The sequence below is a fragment of the Nyctibius grandis genome, chromosome 7 (assembly GCF_013368605.1).
Source record: "Nyctibius grandis isolate bNycGra1 chromosome 7, bNycGra1.pri, whole genome shotgun sequence".
NCBI lineage: Eukaryota > Metazoa > Chordata > Aves > Nyctibiiformes > Nyctibiidae > Nyctibius > Nyctibius grandis.
In genome coordinates this window covers 49,846,861-49,864,748 of record NC_090664.1, presented here as the reverse complement: position 1 = coordinate 49,864,748, position 17,888 = coordinate 49,846,861, and the positions used below count along the sequence as shown (strand labels likewise).

The 17,888-nt window shown below is 40.4% G+C and overlaps 1 protein-coding gene across 1 annotated transcript; it reads left to right on the top strand.

Moving 5' to 3' along the window:
- Positions 1–1,050: 1,050 nt before the first annotated feature.
- Positions 1,051–15,787, top strand: NOM1 (nucleolar protein with MIF4G domain 1). Its single transcript, XM_068405051.1, is given in 12 exon segments — positions 1,051–1,075; positions 1,078–1,958; positions 2,777–2,901; positions 3,864–4,059; positions 6,094–6,417; positions 6,951–7,061; positions 8,286–8,453; positions 9,041–9,162; positions 13,094–13,226; positions 13,596–13,727; positions 14,452–14,561; positions 15,574–15,787. Coding segments are annotated over 12 exon segments (2,505 nt in total). The 3' UTR covers positions 15,752–15,787.
- The last annotated feature ends 2,101 nt before the right edge of the window (positions 15,788–17,888 follow it).

Here is a 17,888-nt window from a genome sequence, read left to right as displayed (position 1 = left end):
AAGAGAGGTCAGGAGTGCAATGCCAAAGAAGAAAATAATGAAGCCTGACTTCCTATGGATTTGGTCTCCACAGGAGATTCAAGACCGATTCTTTTTCTGAAACTGGGTCATGTGCGCTAGCTTTCAGTTGTATTTTCTGGTGTCTGCTAAGGTCTTAACTCATCTTGTGGCACTTTGTTCAGCTAAGAAATTCTTTCCTCTACCCAGCCACCTATTTTGATGAAACTTGGGGAAATTCAGTGTTTTGGGGAACTCCAGGCATCTGCCAGACGTGACTGAAACTTGCACTAGATTTCAAAGTTGGTAGGAGGAGAGGACACAGCCACAGGGCCAGACACACACACCCAGCAGGTTGCATAAGCCTAGAGTACAGCAAAGAGACTAAAAATAAGACCAACCAATTGGTTTTCCTGCTGACAGCAGCAAGCTGCCATGGGACATTTAATTCCCTCTGATTATATAAATGACAGACGAGTTGTCACCTGCTGTGACGAGTTGTCACCTCCCCCAGGCAGAGCAGGGATGATCCTGTCCCTGTGGCAGGGGCCACTGGTCCCAGCAGCTGCATCACCGTGTCCCGCACACCACTGTGGATGGAAACATCCCAGGAGAAGTTAGCACTGGACAAAGGCTGTAGATGTGGCTGTTGTCTTTGGCACACTCAGGAAAAGACACTTGAGCTTGGCAAGGCTGGAAGGCCCTTAAAATGAGGGACTGGACAGGTGGAGAAGAGGCCAGAGGCGCTGATGACCCTCAGCTCCTGCAGCTTCGCAAGGCCTTAGCAAGAGCCTCATGCCCGGTGGGTCTTAGGGCCTTGCGACCGCAGCCAGGGCGATCAGGGACGAACTGTTCCAGTCCCTTCTGTAAGAAGAGGCACAAGCCTTACATTTTCTTAAATATATTTTAAAAAGTGGGGGGATCTCTACGGATTTAGCGGCTTTGGTACGAGTTTCAAGCGAGCTCCAGCCCGCCGGAGACCACCTCCTCAGAGCTGGCACCGCCGAGGGGCCGCCTCGCCGCGATGCCCAGCAGGGGGCGCTGCGGCCCTAAATGGCGGCCGCGCGGCGGAAGAGGAAGGTCGGCGCTTCCCCAAGATGGCGGCGCCCAGGCGCGGCGTGGCGGCGGGGAAGATGAAGCGGCCGGCGGCAGCCCGCGCTCGCCGCGGCGGGAAGCTGGACAGGCTGCGGCAGTCGGTGCAGGAGTTCGTGCAGGCAGCCGGCGACCAGCCGCCGCTGCCCCTTCTGAAATACTCGGAGAGGCAGAACCGCAGGAGCCGCCGGGACGCGAGGAAAGAGAAGCGCAAGCTCAAGCGGAGCCGCCGCCGCCGCCTCCAGCGCGGGGAGACAGTGGAGACTCCCGCTGCCCCGGCCAAGCCGGCTCCTGCCAAGCCGGCTCCTGCTGCCCGCCCCAGAGCCCCGGCCTCGCCCGCCGCCGCCGTCCGAAAGCAGCGGCCGGGGCCGCCGGGGCAGGTTCCGGCATCCCGCGCAGCCCCCTCCGCCGCCGCGACCGCCTCGGCGCGGAAGCGGGCCCTGCTGGAGGCCAACGAGGAGGAGGAGGAGGAGATCCGGCGCCTGGAGCGGCGGCTGGGGCTCGGCAAGCGCCGCAAGAAGCAGGAGGGGGCCGAGGCGGAGAAGCTGCCTGAGAGCTTCTTGCGGGACGGGCTGGGCTACGTGCTGGGCGCCCTGGGCTCCCGGGCCGGTCTCAGCAGGCTGTGCGAGAGCAGCGACGAGGAGGAGGCCCCGGCGCCGCGGGGGAGACAGCCGGCGCCGCGGGTGGAGGAGCAGGAAGACGACGAGGAGGAGGAGGAAGATGAGGAAGAAGACGAGGAGCGAGAGGACGCCTTAGACCCCTCCGAGGGGGATGATGTGGAAGGACAGGGGGAGAGTGAGGGCTCGTCCCCCGAGGACGGCGGGGTGCCTGAGGCCAGCGAGCCCCCGGGCGAGGAGGAGGAGGAGGAGGTAGGGTGTTCGCCTCAGATAACACAAACCTGCTTCTCAAAGTACATACCACAACCTGAACATAAAGCAGAGTTTCCATCACCTCTGTAAAGCACAGGTGTTTGCTGTCTAGTCAGGCCGTGCAGAGTGTTGTTATGGGTCAGAACATGGCTGGGTCCAGCAACTGTGTTGACTTCAGAGGCCTGCCAAGTCCTAGGGACAGCGGTTAGGCGTGGAGGGGAGAGTGCCCCCCAGTCAGGATGCCGGCAGGTAACACCCTAAAGCACAAGGCATGTGGCCTTGTCTCTATATGTGAGATCAGCAAATAAAAGGAACTACCCCAGCTTTAGAGTTTAAGAACGTGATTAAGCACTTCTGCTAAGAGCAGAGAGAGCTTATGTTAAAATTAATGTCTGTTGCAAACTGAAATATTGCTTCTGGATGATCCCAGAGGTTCTGCCTGCTTTAGGTCTTGTAGCATGGGTAGAGGAGGGGAGGCCAAATGGGTCATTTAGCCCGCATGGCACTAACTTAAACTGCTAGTACCTCTGCAGCTGATAAAATGAACATGTAAGATGTAAGGTTTTAATAACGATAGCTTAAAGAAAATTTCACGTAAAGGGAAGAGTGGTTTTCTGCCGTCAAGTTGGTCATTAAGCAGTAACATTGCATACTTTTCTGTATGAAGTTGTTCCTTTGGCATTAGTTACTAGATAGTAAAATATATACTTAACTAAAAAGTTTTGTATATTAACCTTAAATAGAAATGTATGTTTGTGTTCAAATATTTAAGATCCTAGTCTCATTTGATACCTTATTTTGTTCTTTTCCTGGTAAAGAGTCATAATCACAGTGCCACAAAGTATGTTCCCCCTCAAGTAAGAAAAGCTCAGGAGACATTAGATGACAAGAAAAGAGAAGAACTGGGAAGACTGAAGAAAATGGTGAATGGTCTTATTAATAGGTAATGTAATAAGGAAAGTCGTTAATCTTTCTGGTTCGATGTGACAGTGCTCATCATTCAAAGAAAAGTGGCAAGGATGTGACTTTTGTCTTCACAAACTGATTTTAAGTTGGCAATCATGTCTGCTATCCTTAATAATAATTATCTTTGTTGATATAAATTCTTCAAAGTTGGTCATTATAGAAGTTGAAAAATCTAGAAAATAAATTTAAGATTGGGCTGAATTCCACACAGCAGTTGCCTGCAAGTGCTACGTATAATTCACGAAGTGTCAGTTGGAGTATGCCTGTGAAAAATAACTCTTGAGTTATAACTCCTCCCCAAAAAGCATGATTTTCTTTTTTTTAATTCAATAAAATTAAATTTCTCCAACACTACAACTTAGGAGGCACAACACTTCGTAGCTTAAAGTACTGAAGAATAGAAAAAATAATTAAAACTTTCACGCATTTTAATTTTAGAGTATTTTTAAAATAAGAAATCTATTGGCATTTTCTTTTATATTATCTGTAAAATGAAGACTACAGTATGCAGTTTGTTCAGTCGTTTAGAATTTGATACACCTTATATGTTAGAAAAGTATGAGGTATTTTCATACTTAATTTCTTCAAAGTCTGTGATGTGCTATAGTTACAAGTGCTAAAAACAATGTCTGTTTTCTTAATAAGTCTGTTCAGTGTGACAGTAAGCACATTGGCAGTGCTTTGTAAATACTGCCAGTAATCTGTTTTTACGTGTAAATATTTAAAAAAAAAAACAGAATTAAACATATGTTGTATTTTTTAGTTTAGTAAATGCAGCAAGTAAACACACAAAAGGTCTCTTCGAGTCATCTTTTCAATCTTTATTCTTAAGCCAAGCTAGTTTCTCTAAAAATAATAGGTTGTTTGTTGTGTAAATTGAAAATTGTGGAAACGTGTAAAGAGGATACAAAGTGAACGTTGGATTTTGTTTCTCAATAGGTTGAGTGAGCCGAATTTGTCCTCCATTAGTGGACAGATGGAAGAGCTCTACATGGCCAACAGCAGAAAGGACATGAATGAAACTCTGACAGATATTCTCATGAATGCGTGTGTTACTGCAGTTGCTATGCCTGCAAGATTGATGATGGAGCATGTCCTTTTGGTCAGCGTTCTTCATCATAATGTAGGAATTGAGGTAATTCTTGTGTTTGGGACTTAATTTTCTTTAATAATACATATTGTAGAGTGTTTTCCTTGGTATTTTGTTTGAATTGCCTTTTAATTTTTGATTATGTGTCACTAAAAAGCATCTCTAGTTGAATTTCATCAATATTTGTAGCTTGTTAGCTAGGTGTCCACAAGTGAAAGGGACCAAGTCTGTTGCTTTATCTGATTAATTAATTTCCTCTATGAGTTACCACTGGTCAGTTATAAAAATACATTTTTTTCATCAAAATCTCTATGCATTCATAAAACGGAATTTTTTTAAGCTTCAAGTTTTCTCCTCTTTAATTACACTAACCTGTTTCTGGTCTCTTGGACGGTGTGTATGCAGATAAGGAAAGCGCTGCAGTTACAGAAATCCTTTTACATCGGTGGAAAAAGTCCTTTTTTAAGCCCAGTCATGCAAGTCATCAGTGGAATTAATTAGGTATTTCAGTGACTCCAGAATATCAAAAACTTCAAAAAGCATGGCGAATTTTTTGGAAGTTTTTCTTTTGTGTTTTTAAGCCTGATGGATGATTGAGATAAAATACCTCTTGCTTACTGTTAAGAAGAAGCTGAAACTGCTGATGTCAAAGGGAAGATTGTAGCTAATTTCAGTGAAGGGTCTCTCAGGAAACTGAGGTGTTTCAGCACCATGTTCCCATCAGGTTACATTTTCTTTCTACATCTCAATGCAAAACATGTATTGATGCAAGTTCTTCAGTTTGTCGTGTAGTGACCTGAATGCTGTCTCTGAAACCATGTTAAATATCAGATGGATGCAGTTACAGCAGCTTTCTCTGTGCAGCCTTGCCATTAAACTTTTTTTTGTTCCTCTTTGCTGCTTGAAAGGCAATTCTGACTGCAAATATAATGTAATATAGCAATGCTGTTTTAAGAAGAGAAACACAATCTTTTTAGAAGTTGAAACTTTGCAAAATACCTAGTAATAGGCTTTAGATATAGATATACTAATAGGTATTAGAAATAGATGATATCCAGACTGTCTTCTGTACTACCAACTGTTGCACAGCATCTTTGAATCTAAGACTGTAGTATTTAAGTGTTCTATAAAGCCTCATTATTTTTTCTGTAAAATAAATGTAGAATATGCATTACACAGAAGTGTGATGGCACAGCTGCATTTCAGATTAGTTTGAGCAATGCAGAAGTTGGGATTCCAATAACTATGTTTATACATTTGTGCAATATGATCATTGGATAGTTTAAACCTAAGCTGGTCATGGCTTGTAATGCACATCAGTACTGCTACTGGGACTTCTGGTTTTCATAAGAACAATCAGCAAATAATAGCACCGTAAAAATGGAGGGTCTTGTTTAGCAATAATGTGTTCATTACCTACCTGTATTTTGGTATGCTTTCTAATTGCAGTCTTTAGCATCAGTTCTCTTTTCACAAATATAGAGATTCCAAAATTTCTTTTGCCAGCTGTACCACTAACAAATGGCTACGATTTATCCCCACTTCAAAATCAGCCTAAGTTCATGCTCAGCACCTGTGAAAACTTGATATGTTGGGGATTGTTTTACAATATTATTTTTTACCTTCCTGTTAAGGATTTTGTTCGGAATGCTGAGCTCTGTGATGCATTAGGTTTTTGACATGCAGCTTTTACTGGATGAATGACTAGCAGTAACAGCATGCTAGCCTGACAGCTGGGAAGATGCTAGTATGTGTCCATGAAAATTACGTAAACAAATTCTGATGTATGTGTACTGTAAGTTCATAACATTTGCTTTTCTTGCACAGACTTTAAAAGGCAACTGGATGGCATATATGAGGTGTAAATAACATATACTTTAAGAAAATGTTGCACCACTTAGATATTTGTATATGTAAATGTAGAATATCCATATTGGTTGAGAGGAGCAACAATATTTCTTTAAAATGAATAGTGGCAGTGGCCCAAAAATGAATGTTTTACACATGTCTGTAAAATCTACTCACAGTTAACTGCTGGATATATTTTTTTTTTTCCTCCCTTAATGGAACTGTTGCCAGGTCGGTGCTCACTTTTTGGAAGCCGTGGTGAAGAAATTTGATGAACTCTGTAAAAGTGATGCTGAAGGGAAAGAATGTGAAAATCTGCTTGCCTTAATTGCTCATCTGTATAACTTCCATGTGGTTCATTCCCTGCTGATCTTTGATATTCTGAAAAAGCTTGTTAGCACTTTCACTGAAAAAGAGATTGAATTGATTTTGTTTCTTCTGAAAAACGTGGGCTTTTCCTTAAGAAAAGATGATGCATTGGCTTTGAAGGAGCTGATCACTGAAGCCCAGAGGAAAGCAAACACAGCGGAGAAGACATTCCAGGATCAGACTAGGGTATGTGTGTGTGTTTTAAGGATTTTCTGTTCTGAATAGACTTATTTAATAAGCACTTGGTTACATGTGTTAATTCACTAAAGTGTTTTCTGCTACACTCTGTTTAGATTCTGAGTTACCATTAGTGTTCAGTTGTTGCATTCAGTTATTTGCATTCTTCTTGTCTGTCTTTCTCCATTAGTCCTTAGGACACAGACACCAAAATGCTTGTAATGAGTGAGACTAGGACTGCTTTGTGTCTTACGCAATGGACAGTGCTTCTGTTTTGTGATACTTCGTACACTTTAAAAAAATGGTCAATGAGGCATGGTGTCAGCAGATGAAGCTTTGAAGTGAAGGTTGAGCACAAATTAATATAATAGGAGTTAAACTAAACATCCGTCTCTGTATTTGGATTCGTGTAATCTAAATTTTGATTTATATTGCCAGCTGAGCTGGTTATTCCCACAGAATAGCAATTTCAAAGTACACTCTGTACTTTATTTAATAAACTTACAGCACATAATCCACAGAAATATTTCTTTTTCCAATAGGTTCGTTTTATGCTAGAGACTATGTTGGCACTAAGGAATAATGACATGCGTAAGATTCCTGGTTATGATCCTGAACCAGTTGAAAAACTCCGCAAACTGCAAAGAGCACTGGTGAGAACTTTCTTGACATATGTAGTATAGCTATTCTTAAACCAGAAGTAATTATTTGTATTGCACTTCGGCTTGATGGGCTGTAGTGTTTTTTAATTCATATAACAGTCTGAAACTCTTGTGGGCAAAAATCATTAAGTATTAGATCATTAGATCATTAAGTATTTGCTCCTGTGTCCAAGTTAAATCAGCAGTCAACCAACCTTCTGCAGAACAGTTTGAGACAAAGGACATAATACTTAGCCAAAGAATTTACCTCGAAGTCCTATACTTGAAAAAGAGTTTGTGGGATGTTTAAAGGTTGTTCAGAAGAAATGAGTCATTATGACAAGTTCCTTTTTCCATAGATTTTGGATGCAGGCACCTGTTCCTAACTTCACCAGAATTAGTTTGTAAGTCTAACACTTCTGAAAACCTGGATTTTTTTTTTTCTTGGGTTTGTTTTTTTTTTGATGGAGAGAGGGCAGTTTGTCTAGAACAACCCAGTATAAAACACATGAAAGTAATTCTCTGTTTGGATTGAGAACTAATTAATTTCCACAGGACTTGAATCTGGTTTTAGAGTCCCTGTGTCTCCAACCTGAAAATTACACTACTTGTCTACAACACCTAGAGCATCTTATTTTTCAGAAATTTGTAAGTGTAGATTGTGCACATCGGTGATAATAGCCCAAGCAAAAATAAGCTGGGTAACCTAGCTCTGTAGAATTTCCTCTCTTAAATTTTCGCAGTGCTCTTAGTACGCTTCTAGACTCTTTTGTTGAAAATTCTTATTTTGTTCAAAGAGTTTAAACTTTTTGTTGTTGAATTGTACGAAACTTAAGGCAGTTTGTTGTGTTATTTTATTTGATCATAAGTGTTCAACAGGAAAATTATGACCAGATGGTAAGATGCTGCAACTGATTTTCAATGTCAGCATCAAGTCTGAATTCTAATCAAGTTTTATGATTGGAAGATGGCTACTTTTTAATTTATTATCTCTTTTTTTAAAATAAAAAATCAAGGGCTTCAAAATGTAGATTTAAGCAACTTCTTGTATTTCAAAAATTAGAGCATATGGGAAACTGGTAAATTCTTTTCAGGTTGCTGACTGAAACTAAAAGTTGTGAGGGGGAAACGTGAAGACCTTTACAGAGATTAAGTTATTTGTTTAAAAGTAATATTAAGTAATTAAAGTATTTGTTGTTAAAGCTTTTGAGGTTTTTTTGTATTTTGTTATTCAAGGTTCACAGCAGTGGTTCTGGAAAAGATACTCAGCTCCGTGTCTCCCTGGAATCTCTCCTCAGTGCTGATCAGGTTGGTCGCTGGTGGATCGTAGGGTCATCCTGGAGTGGAGCACCAATGATCAATGACACAAACGGCAAGACTCAGCAAAAACTGCGTATAGGAAAGGTAAATCCAAGCTGTGCTAGTTATAAGACTAAGCGTTTGTGATCTTTTGAATATTCTTCATACAGGTGAATAAGTTCGTTTCAGAGCCCAAAAAAACCTTCACGGACTCTTGTAAGACTAAGCTTGTGGACTGTAAATTCTGCTCTTACATTTTTCATCATAAGAGCTGTTACTACAAATATTATGGTATAGCTTGGTTTTTTCTTATCTTGTGGAATGGCAGAAGTAACTTGTTATGTAAGTGGAAGAAGAGACTTGATTTAAAAGTGGATTTGCTAGTATGAATTCTGACTGTCTGTGGGTGGCATATAACCTAATTCTAAAAGTAGTGTGGTGAGATGGTTGTGGTGACTTGCATTAGAGAAGAACATCTTAAAAATCGTTGGCACAACTAAAATACATTAAAATATATTTCCCTGGGTGAAAAAGCTCCTGATGATGCCTATGCCTCTGGACAAAAGCTCAGGACCTTTGGATTGGTCCTTCATAGTTTACTGGAGATCTTCATTAATGGTCTTATTAGAGGCTGCACAGAAATAGCTTTCTTAAAGCAAGCATAAATAAAATAGCATTAAATATTTTTTCAGGTGAGTTCAAAGATAATGGAGCTTGCTCGTAAGCAGAGAATGAACACCGATATCAGGAGAAGTATTTTCTGTGTCTTGATGACAAGTGAAGACTTCCTGGATGCCTTTGAAAAGCTTCTCAAGTAAGTTCAGACTAGCATGGAAGACAGCCCAGAACTAAAAAAAGCATTAGCTGGATTGGAAAAATAACATTGCTGGTCTGGGCTTAAGAGCATTTAACTGATAATACAATTAAAGAAGTGCATAGCTAGGGATCCACATAGGGTAAAAGGGTAGGAGAGGGACAAAAACCCTGGTGTAAGGACTAGTAGAGGGTAGGCAGAACTGACTGGCAGTCAGAGGAAAGGAGTAGCCCCTGTTACTGTCACTCCTGTCTGTAACTGTGATTTACACCACCTTTTGACTTAAGAAGCCTGTATCTTTTTGCATTGAAGATATGTAACCCGGTCTAGCAGATGGAAATCTGTTGCAGGCTTGCTTCCTTACAGAGGTAGACCAGAAGCCACTTCAGAACACCTCTTGGTTTTGTTGCTGGATTTCTGTACTACTGGCGCTTCCTTTACTTCACACTACCTTGTTAAGCCATCTTGTAGGTCTCTGTCCATACTTGCATGACCTGGTACTTTTCTAGCACCTCCACTTCCCACTTGCAGAATTTATTAGCTTTGGATTTGCTCCAGGGTCACATTTCATGTTAAGACCAGTTTCCTTACCACTTGGCAAACAGCTCTTTAGAAGAAGATGTGATCGGGGAAAAGTTCAAACTAAGCTATTCTTTGTGTTTGTCAGAATATTAATTGTAAGTGTGTAGAAACTGGGAGGGGAGAGATCAGGTCTGAACTTTTCTGTTGCAGCCTTGTAATTCAAGGGAATTGTCTTACCCGGATGGCATGCAATTATTTAATTTGGTAACCAAACCAAAACAGACTTCGTAATAAAGTCAACTAATATTTGATTAAATGCCACTTCTGCAAAACACAGCTTGGATTTAAGACTGTGATGGAGTCATTCCAATATCTTAATATGGCCTGTTCAATTAAAAGAAATTAGCTGCTGCTGCTGCAGTTCATGCCAAGACCTGGTAGTTCAATTTGCAAATTGATCCTTGACTCTCATCTGTGCTATTTAAACTCGTATACAAATGTGTACACATCCAGGCTTGGCAGAAAAACTCCGTCTGCAGATTGCCTGGTATGAGTTGATAGTGATTTTTATACAGCAAACTCGGAGAGAGGAATTCTCATGTCTGCCCACATCTGGCAGAGTACAATGGAAAGTACACAGAATTGTCAGTGAAGGAATTAACTTCAGCGTGAACATGTGTTCCAGAGTGTGTGGGAATTTATATTCGTATGTTTGACGTCAGTCTCATTAGGAAGAGCCCTCTCCCTGGCAGTGTTCAAGGCCAGGTTGGATGGGGCTTTGAGCAACCTGGTCTAGTGGAAAGTGTCCCTGCCTGTGGCAGGGGGGCTGGAACTAGATGATCCTTAAGGTCCCTTCCAAACCAAACCATTCTGTGAAATACCTAAAGAAATATTTTAACTGTGCTTGTTGATTCATCTGCTGCTAGGTCTTTGGCAGAGTTGAGGTGTGGTTAAATGGTAATTTAAACCATTTTAAATCCAGGCTGCTGTTCTGCTTGTCTTTCTCCTCCTTATAGCAAAAGACAGTAATTAGTTTGAAGCCAGAACAGCTCCCTGCAGTGGCTCAGCTTGTGATTGCAGAAGTGTCAATGTAAAGGAAGGGTTGGGAACATCACTGGAGACAGAGAGGAGAGAGTGAGACTTGATTAATTTCATCAGCTGAAGGGCCACACCTTCACAAACCACAGATTCACACAGGAGGGGGAATGAATGCTTCTTAAGTTTGATAGACAATCTTTAAAGCTATTTCATAGAGATGAACAATTTGAGAAACTTTACATCTAACAAAAAATTGAAACATGTAAAAGTCTTAGATATCCTATTGTAGTGTGATGTGTAATTCAGGATAGCGAGTATGTGATTGTATCTACTAAAATAATTTGAACTGACTTTTAAAAGGTGGGTTTGAGTGTTGCTATTTTTGATCTAAAGACAATGATAGTTTTGGGCTTCAGCTGATGATAACTAACCTACTTGGAGGCAGGCTTCTGCTGCTGATAAATAACCTATTTCAGAGGCGGTTATCCCATACACAGTGGGGAATTCTTAAAGTGATCAAGACATGCAAGTCCCTGGGAATACTGTAACTCATGAATGATTTCATAGGTGAGGTGTTTGCATATTCTTTATCAAAGATTATTAGGCTTATGAAATCTCTACAGGTCTATGGTGAAATTCAGCAGTGAAAGACAATCCTGACTCTTAAATTTTAGATGTTTAGGAATGCTGGATCTGAAAACATAAAATAGTGCTAGGTCTGCAAAGAAGTGAAGGTAAGATCAAAATGGAACATAGAAGTGCTTGTACCAAGTGATGTACTTGGTTACAACTGTCTGATAGAAGTGATGATAAACAAGGCAAAGGGAAGCGTACCAAGTTAGTAATTGCAATGTAACTTAACAAACCATCTATTAAATGCATGTCTGGTGGCTGAAAACCTTTGTATATTTTTAAAAAACTTTTGTTGCTGTGTAATAAAATCAGATAGAATTTGGCTGGTGGTAGAGCAAGCAAATTATATCACAGACACAGCACTACAGTGCTGGTCTCTTCTGGAGAAGCAGAATTCTAAGTTTTCACTGCTTATTAGCAATCAGCCTAGAAATCATCCCAGATTTTCCTATTGTAAAACCTTAAATTCTGGGAGTTTTTGGCTGAAAGACATCATCTTCTCGGTTAATCTGGTGTGTGTCTGTGATCAAATGCAATGGCAGATGTCTGGAGGTGTATACAAACGAGGGATATTAGAATCAAGCAATGACAAACTATTCTCCAGACGGTAGAGCAAGTTCAAGTGGAGTCAAACTTAGTTAGAAAATACTCTTGAGTTATACTAATGCCATATGAAACTTGAGCTTGAAGCAATGAAAAGAATTTTGTTTGACATTTTTCAGATTATAATACAAAGCATTTTTCATTTTAATTGCTCTTAATGCTGCCAAGCATTTGTCAGCCCTGAAGTTAAATCATATTATTCACAGAACAGGTGCATTGTGAGTTAGTTACTGTTCCTTGCAAAGTGTCTCAGCCCTCTTTTAGAGTGGTCAGCTGTTCAAGTGGGAAGGCTGTTCAGTCCTTGGCCTTTACGCTGAGGCAGCCAACAGAAGTTCTCATTGATACTGATTGTTTCCTTCAGGCTTTTTTTTTTTTTCTAAGATGCTTTGAAATCACTGACTGCATCCTCTTAGGCTACTATTAAACAGTAATGAATTTCAAGTATTATGTGTCATGGAGTTGACCTAGAGATGAAAAGAGTCATATCACCAACTAAGCAGGAAAGACATCTTAAAAAATTTTCTTAGCCCTAGTAAGTACCACAGGAGTGAAGAGTCCTGGACATGTTTCTCTAAATAGGCATATACTGATCCAAAGGCCGTTTTTCCTCCCGTGACCAGAGGTACAAGTGTGAGAGAACTGCAACAGGGTCCTACAGTTCTTGTTTCCCTGATTAACCTTTGTATGGGTACACTATGCAGCAGCGTTTGCTGCAGTGCTACTGCTGCGGCCAAAGGCACAAGACACCATGATGACAGTTCCCTCTCCTCTGTTTTAATTCATGGAGAGCTACAAGCATGGAGTGGGCTACCTTTCCTTCCCGAGGGGGTAATTATGCTGGGATCGTTCCGCCTCTGTCTGTTGAGGTCTTGCTTTTGCAACCACTCCTTTAACATGGATAATACTGTAGCATTTCTGTATTGCCATATCAGGATGCTGGTTTAGCCCACAGCCTTAAGCGTTTGAGTCCATTCGGTGTTTTAAGGACTTTGTAAGAACTTTCTAACAAGTAAAATTTAATGTGATGTTCAGGGTTTTTTTTTAAGTATTACTCTTGGGTGTTGACTGTAGCTCTTACTTTGTGGCAGTAATTTTTTCCTTACTAAACGATTCTTATTCTTTTGCTAAATTTTAGGCTTGGACTGAAAGATCAGCAGGAGAGAGAGATTGTTCATGTTATCATTTACTGTTGCTTACAGGAGAAGACATATAACCCCTTCTATGCATTTTTGGCTAACAAGTTTTGTGGATATGAAAGACGATTTCAGGTGAAGAAAAATCTGTTTCTACTTTGTTTTAGTGTCATTATTGTGGTTAGGAAGACAGTTATTAAATACCTGGGAATGGATGCGTGCCTGTTAAGTTATTGATCCTGAGGAAGAATTCTGGTGGTATAGCTCTGCATTCAGTAAGGCATACTCATGGTCACATCTGAATAGGACATAAACTAATTACTGCAGAAGGTTTACTTTCCTCTGTTTTACACATTTTAAAAGAATTGAACAGTCTGATCAAGCATCTCTGTTAATTAACAGAAGTCTCATAAAGAATAGAAGGTCGAAAGGTTTTGTTACATTGTTCCTCATGTAAACAGTCACTTGATTTGTGGGATTATTTTTTTTTCCTTTGACATCTAGGTGACATTTCAGTTTAGTATTTGGGACAAAATTAGAGACTTAGAAAACCTGTCAGCCTCTGCCATCTCCAACTTGGTTTCACTGTTGGCTCACTTATTAAGGACAAAATCGTTGCCACTTTCAGTTCTTAAGGTTGGTGTGTTTTCTTTTCAAAATACTTCTGTGTTTTCCTTGCATTTGCTAGTTCTACGGAAAATGTATTTTCTCTGTTACCTAGCTAGTACTTTTGCTGTTTGTGGCCATAAACTAAGACAAAACTTGTTCTGAAATTACCAAATTAATCCGGCTGATTATGGTAATAATATCATTTGGGGAAAAGGGAACCTGTGGTGACCCAAGCATACAGAAAGTCTACAGTTCTATATCTAGAGCAGTTGTAAGATTATTTTCTTTAGAGTATCCAGAGTTGGTACTGAGGCCCCTACATTGGCAGGCTTTGTCCATGGATTCTGTGCTATGCTTTTTAGCTGATGTTGTATTTTTATTAGACCAGAAAGAAATCTACTGAGCACTTGGATTTCAGAATGGGGAGTCTATAGAATTTTTTTAGAAGAATAATTGAAATGTGTTAAACGGGCAATTATATGAATTGTCCTAGGTACTTCTGAAGTATTTATCTAATTGAGAAATTATATCCGCCATTCTGGTACTAGTAGACAGGTTATTCCTTAGAAACTTCTCAGCTTCCTTATTGATTGGCTTTTGGAGGCAGCATACTTAGCTAATTCTTCTGTGCCAAACTTAAGACTCAGTATATATGGGAGGCCAGTTGATGTGCTAAAAGCTGTTCACTTAGAAGAGAATTCAGCTCTTTGAAATAATTGAATTAATCTAATTCTCCCTCTCTCTCTACTAGGTAATTGAATTCAGTGAACTAGATAAACCCAAAGTCCGTTTCTTGCGACAGGTATTAAGCATGCTGTTAATCAAAGCAGATCCTGAAGAACTTAGCGACATTTTTGTGAGGTAAGTGATCAGAGAGATCTCCAGGGAACCCTTGGTGGGTAGTAATTAAGAAGATAAGAAGTTTGCTTATTTTCTTTGGAATTATGCAGTGCCTTTTCCAAAGATGAGCCATCCATCCTTTAAAAAGTAAGCTCTCCTGGGTGAGTGGGGGGAAGCGTATCATTTGTGTGTTAGTACAGGCTCCAATATAGATAAACCTGTGAGAAGTGTTATACAAAATAAGGCTTTTGGATATTCAGTGTATCATTTTGGTCACAGGTTTTTCATGAGCAGAGCTCTGTAATTACCTGCTTTCCTTATTGCTTTACTGTCTGTGTGCTGTGGGATTCACTCCCCCAGCAGTCTTTGCTAGAAGGTATCTTTAGTGTAAGAAGGAAAAATAAAGAAATAATAATGAGGGAAAGGTTTGGGGTTTTGTGGTTTGTTTTTTTTTTAAATCAACATTGTCTGGAAAATCTTATTTTAATATATGGGACAGGGTTGCCTGTAGAGGCTGGGAAATCTCCATCCTTGGAGATGCTTAGGATTTGAGTGGATGAGTCTGAGCAACCTGACCACACCTGGATGTTAGTCCAGCTCTAAACAGGAGGTCAGACAAGATGACCTGCCGACATCCTTTCTGACTTGTTATTCCATGATTCAATGATTTTGTTGTATTAAACTTGCAATGTCACATAAAGTTAGAAAAAATTAGGTGATGATGTTTCAACCGTTAACACTGGAACACGAGGAAGCTCAAACATGGTTTTTGCTGTAATGTAATTGTTTACATAAAGCAAGCCTAAGGCTCCAATATTGCGTTTTATTGTTGAGGATCAACTGTGTGTTGAGTGTGTTTGGGCTGTTTGCCAAACCACTGTAGACTTGCTGGTGATTTGAAAGCCTCTTCAGAAAAAATTTTATAGGGTGGATTTTTTTTCTACGTCTCTATTTGGAGAAGATAAAGAAAAAAATTAAGAAACTTCTGAAACAGTAGAAGACTAAATGCTATTTTTGATCTGTATCTTTACAGGTTATCTGACAACCCCAAACTGGGAATGCTACGGGAAGGCTTGAAACTCTTCCTTACCCACTTCTTACTGAAAAATGTGCAAGCCCAAAAAAGTGCTGAAGAAGCTAGCTTATTAAAAGAAAAAGTTGAGCTAGCAACCAAGGCTTTGCAAGCAAAAGAACCCAAATTGAAGCTATAGTTCTGTTTTTCTAATAAAACATACAGAAAAACTGAATCTGTGTGAAGGTGCAAAGCTTTGTTAGTCTTTCAGACCCAAATAATTGAGAATGAGGAGAGCTGGGTTACTCCTTTTTAGTAGGAGTGCATCATGTTGGTGGTTAGTATCTGCAGAAGAAAATGAATTTATCTTCTATGATACTCCCAGACAGCAGCAGCGTTCTTCATTGCATATTCTAACCTTTCATTTAAAATAATGGCATAATACTGACCACTGTATATTAAAGAAGCAGCATTAACCAAAGGCTTTTAGTAACTAATCATTGTACATGCCTGAAGAACCAGGCCACTAGATGGCACAGGGACTGGTGAGTCAGTTTTGGAAGAAATCAACTTTTTTCTTCAAGTGTTGAAGTTATCCGCTAATTCTGTGAATTATTTACCTGCCTGGGGGTCAGGAAAAGATCTTCAGTTGGACTCAAAGCTGTAGTAAAACGACTTGAAGATCTGGCTTTGCCCAGTTATGTTGGGTTTAGAGATCACAGCGTAGTGTTATTGCACTTTTAGCTTGTTTTTCACAGCTTTAAAATTGGGAGTTGCCTAATCACTTGTGTTAATCAGATTTTTCTAGGCATAAAGAATGATAATAGTATGAGTCTTAATAAGAGAATACCTTTCTTAAGAATTTGCTTGCATTTTCCATTCAGATGTTTTTAAAAAAAATCCGGTACATTTCTTTCTGTAACACTTGGTGTTAATGGTTTGTTTCTTTTGTCACCTTACTGCTACCCATTAAACTGCAATTTTTCTAAAGGCTTTGCTGTTTATGTTAGCTTGACTCTAGCTGGCTTTGCTGGGAAGGGAATGACCTTAAATTGGGGGAAGGGGAGGAAGCACTTTCTCCTCTGCAATATGTGCTGCGTCTGCACAGTCTACCTGTGCTGGAGCTGCCAGCCCTGTTTCTCTAACCAGGCTTGCCCTCTGGTGTTCAATTGTCCACTTACTTAAGGTGCCTCCTAATTGCATTTGATACTAAATGATCTATTCTGCTGCTTTGGATTTGTCCCTGTTGGGAAAATTTACTCCCAGGAGGCATCCTCCAGAAAAATTCCAGTTCTGCAGCAAGAGAGGTGGACAATAATATTTTTAATTTTTTTTAATTTTTTAATCAAAGAGTTGAATGTAGAATACTTTGCTTGCTCAGTTGTATGAGTAGTGTTTTCAAACAGAGGAGTGCTTTCCCCAGCAGGCAGGGAGCCCTTTTTCTCACCTTTCCTCTGTTGGAGAAGGCAAATTATAGGGAACAAGGTGTCCTGGGAGCAGAGAGACCCAGTTTCAAAATCCTGGCTTACACACTAGCACAATAACAACTAACATGGAAGAGATTTCTATCTAAAGAAAAAGCAAGATGCTTTCTTCAGTCTGTTTCATGTCATTGGCAGGTTTTAAGCATACAAAACTGGTTATTTCCCCTCAGTTGCATCTTACACGCAACTGACAGAAGAGAAAAAATTAAAGTATTTCTACAATTCATACCAATTAACAGAAGTGTGGGCAGCAGAAGAATTGGTGCTGTATTTTGAAGGATACAGAAGTCACTGCTTTGAAGAGTGCATGTAAACAGCTCCCTTGCAACCGTGTCAAACCTCATGGTTTAGTTTCGGAGGCTGGACTTGGGAGAAAATCTGTGCAAGTCCCTAGAACCTGGCTGCTGTGGAGCGCATGGGACCTTGATGAGTAAAAATTGCTCCCCCTCGACTACAGCAGCCACTTAATTAATTACCTTTTTTGCAGGAGTTTAGGTAGACACAGCATTTCAACATGTTTGTGGTTTAATAACACATAAATGGAAACGTGTTGCTCTAGCTGGGAGGTTGGGGCAACTTTGCTCCTCGAGATAAATCTTGAAACATCTTCCTTAAATTAAATGTGATGGGCTGCCGGTTCCTTGTTTGAATGCTTTGCTCGGGGATCGGGACTGACCACGTTTTGCTGCCCGTGGAAAGATTGCCTGGTGTTTTATGGGTTCGAGCCTATTCGCTTGCTGCAGCTGCCTGAGGCAGTGTGATGCAGGTGTTGCTATGCAATTAGAGGAGATGGTTTTTTAACCTTACAGTCTAAAATTACAATTGCTATTTTTTTTTTAAACCAAGGCTTGC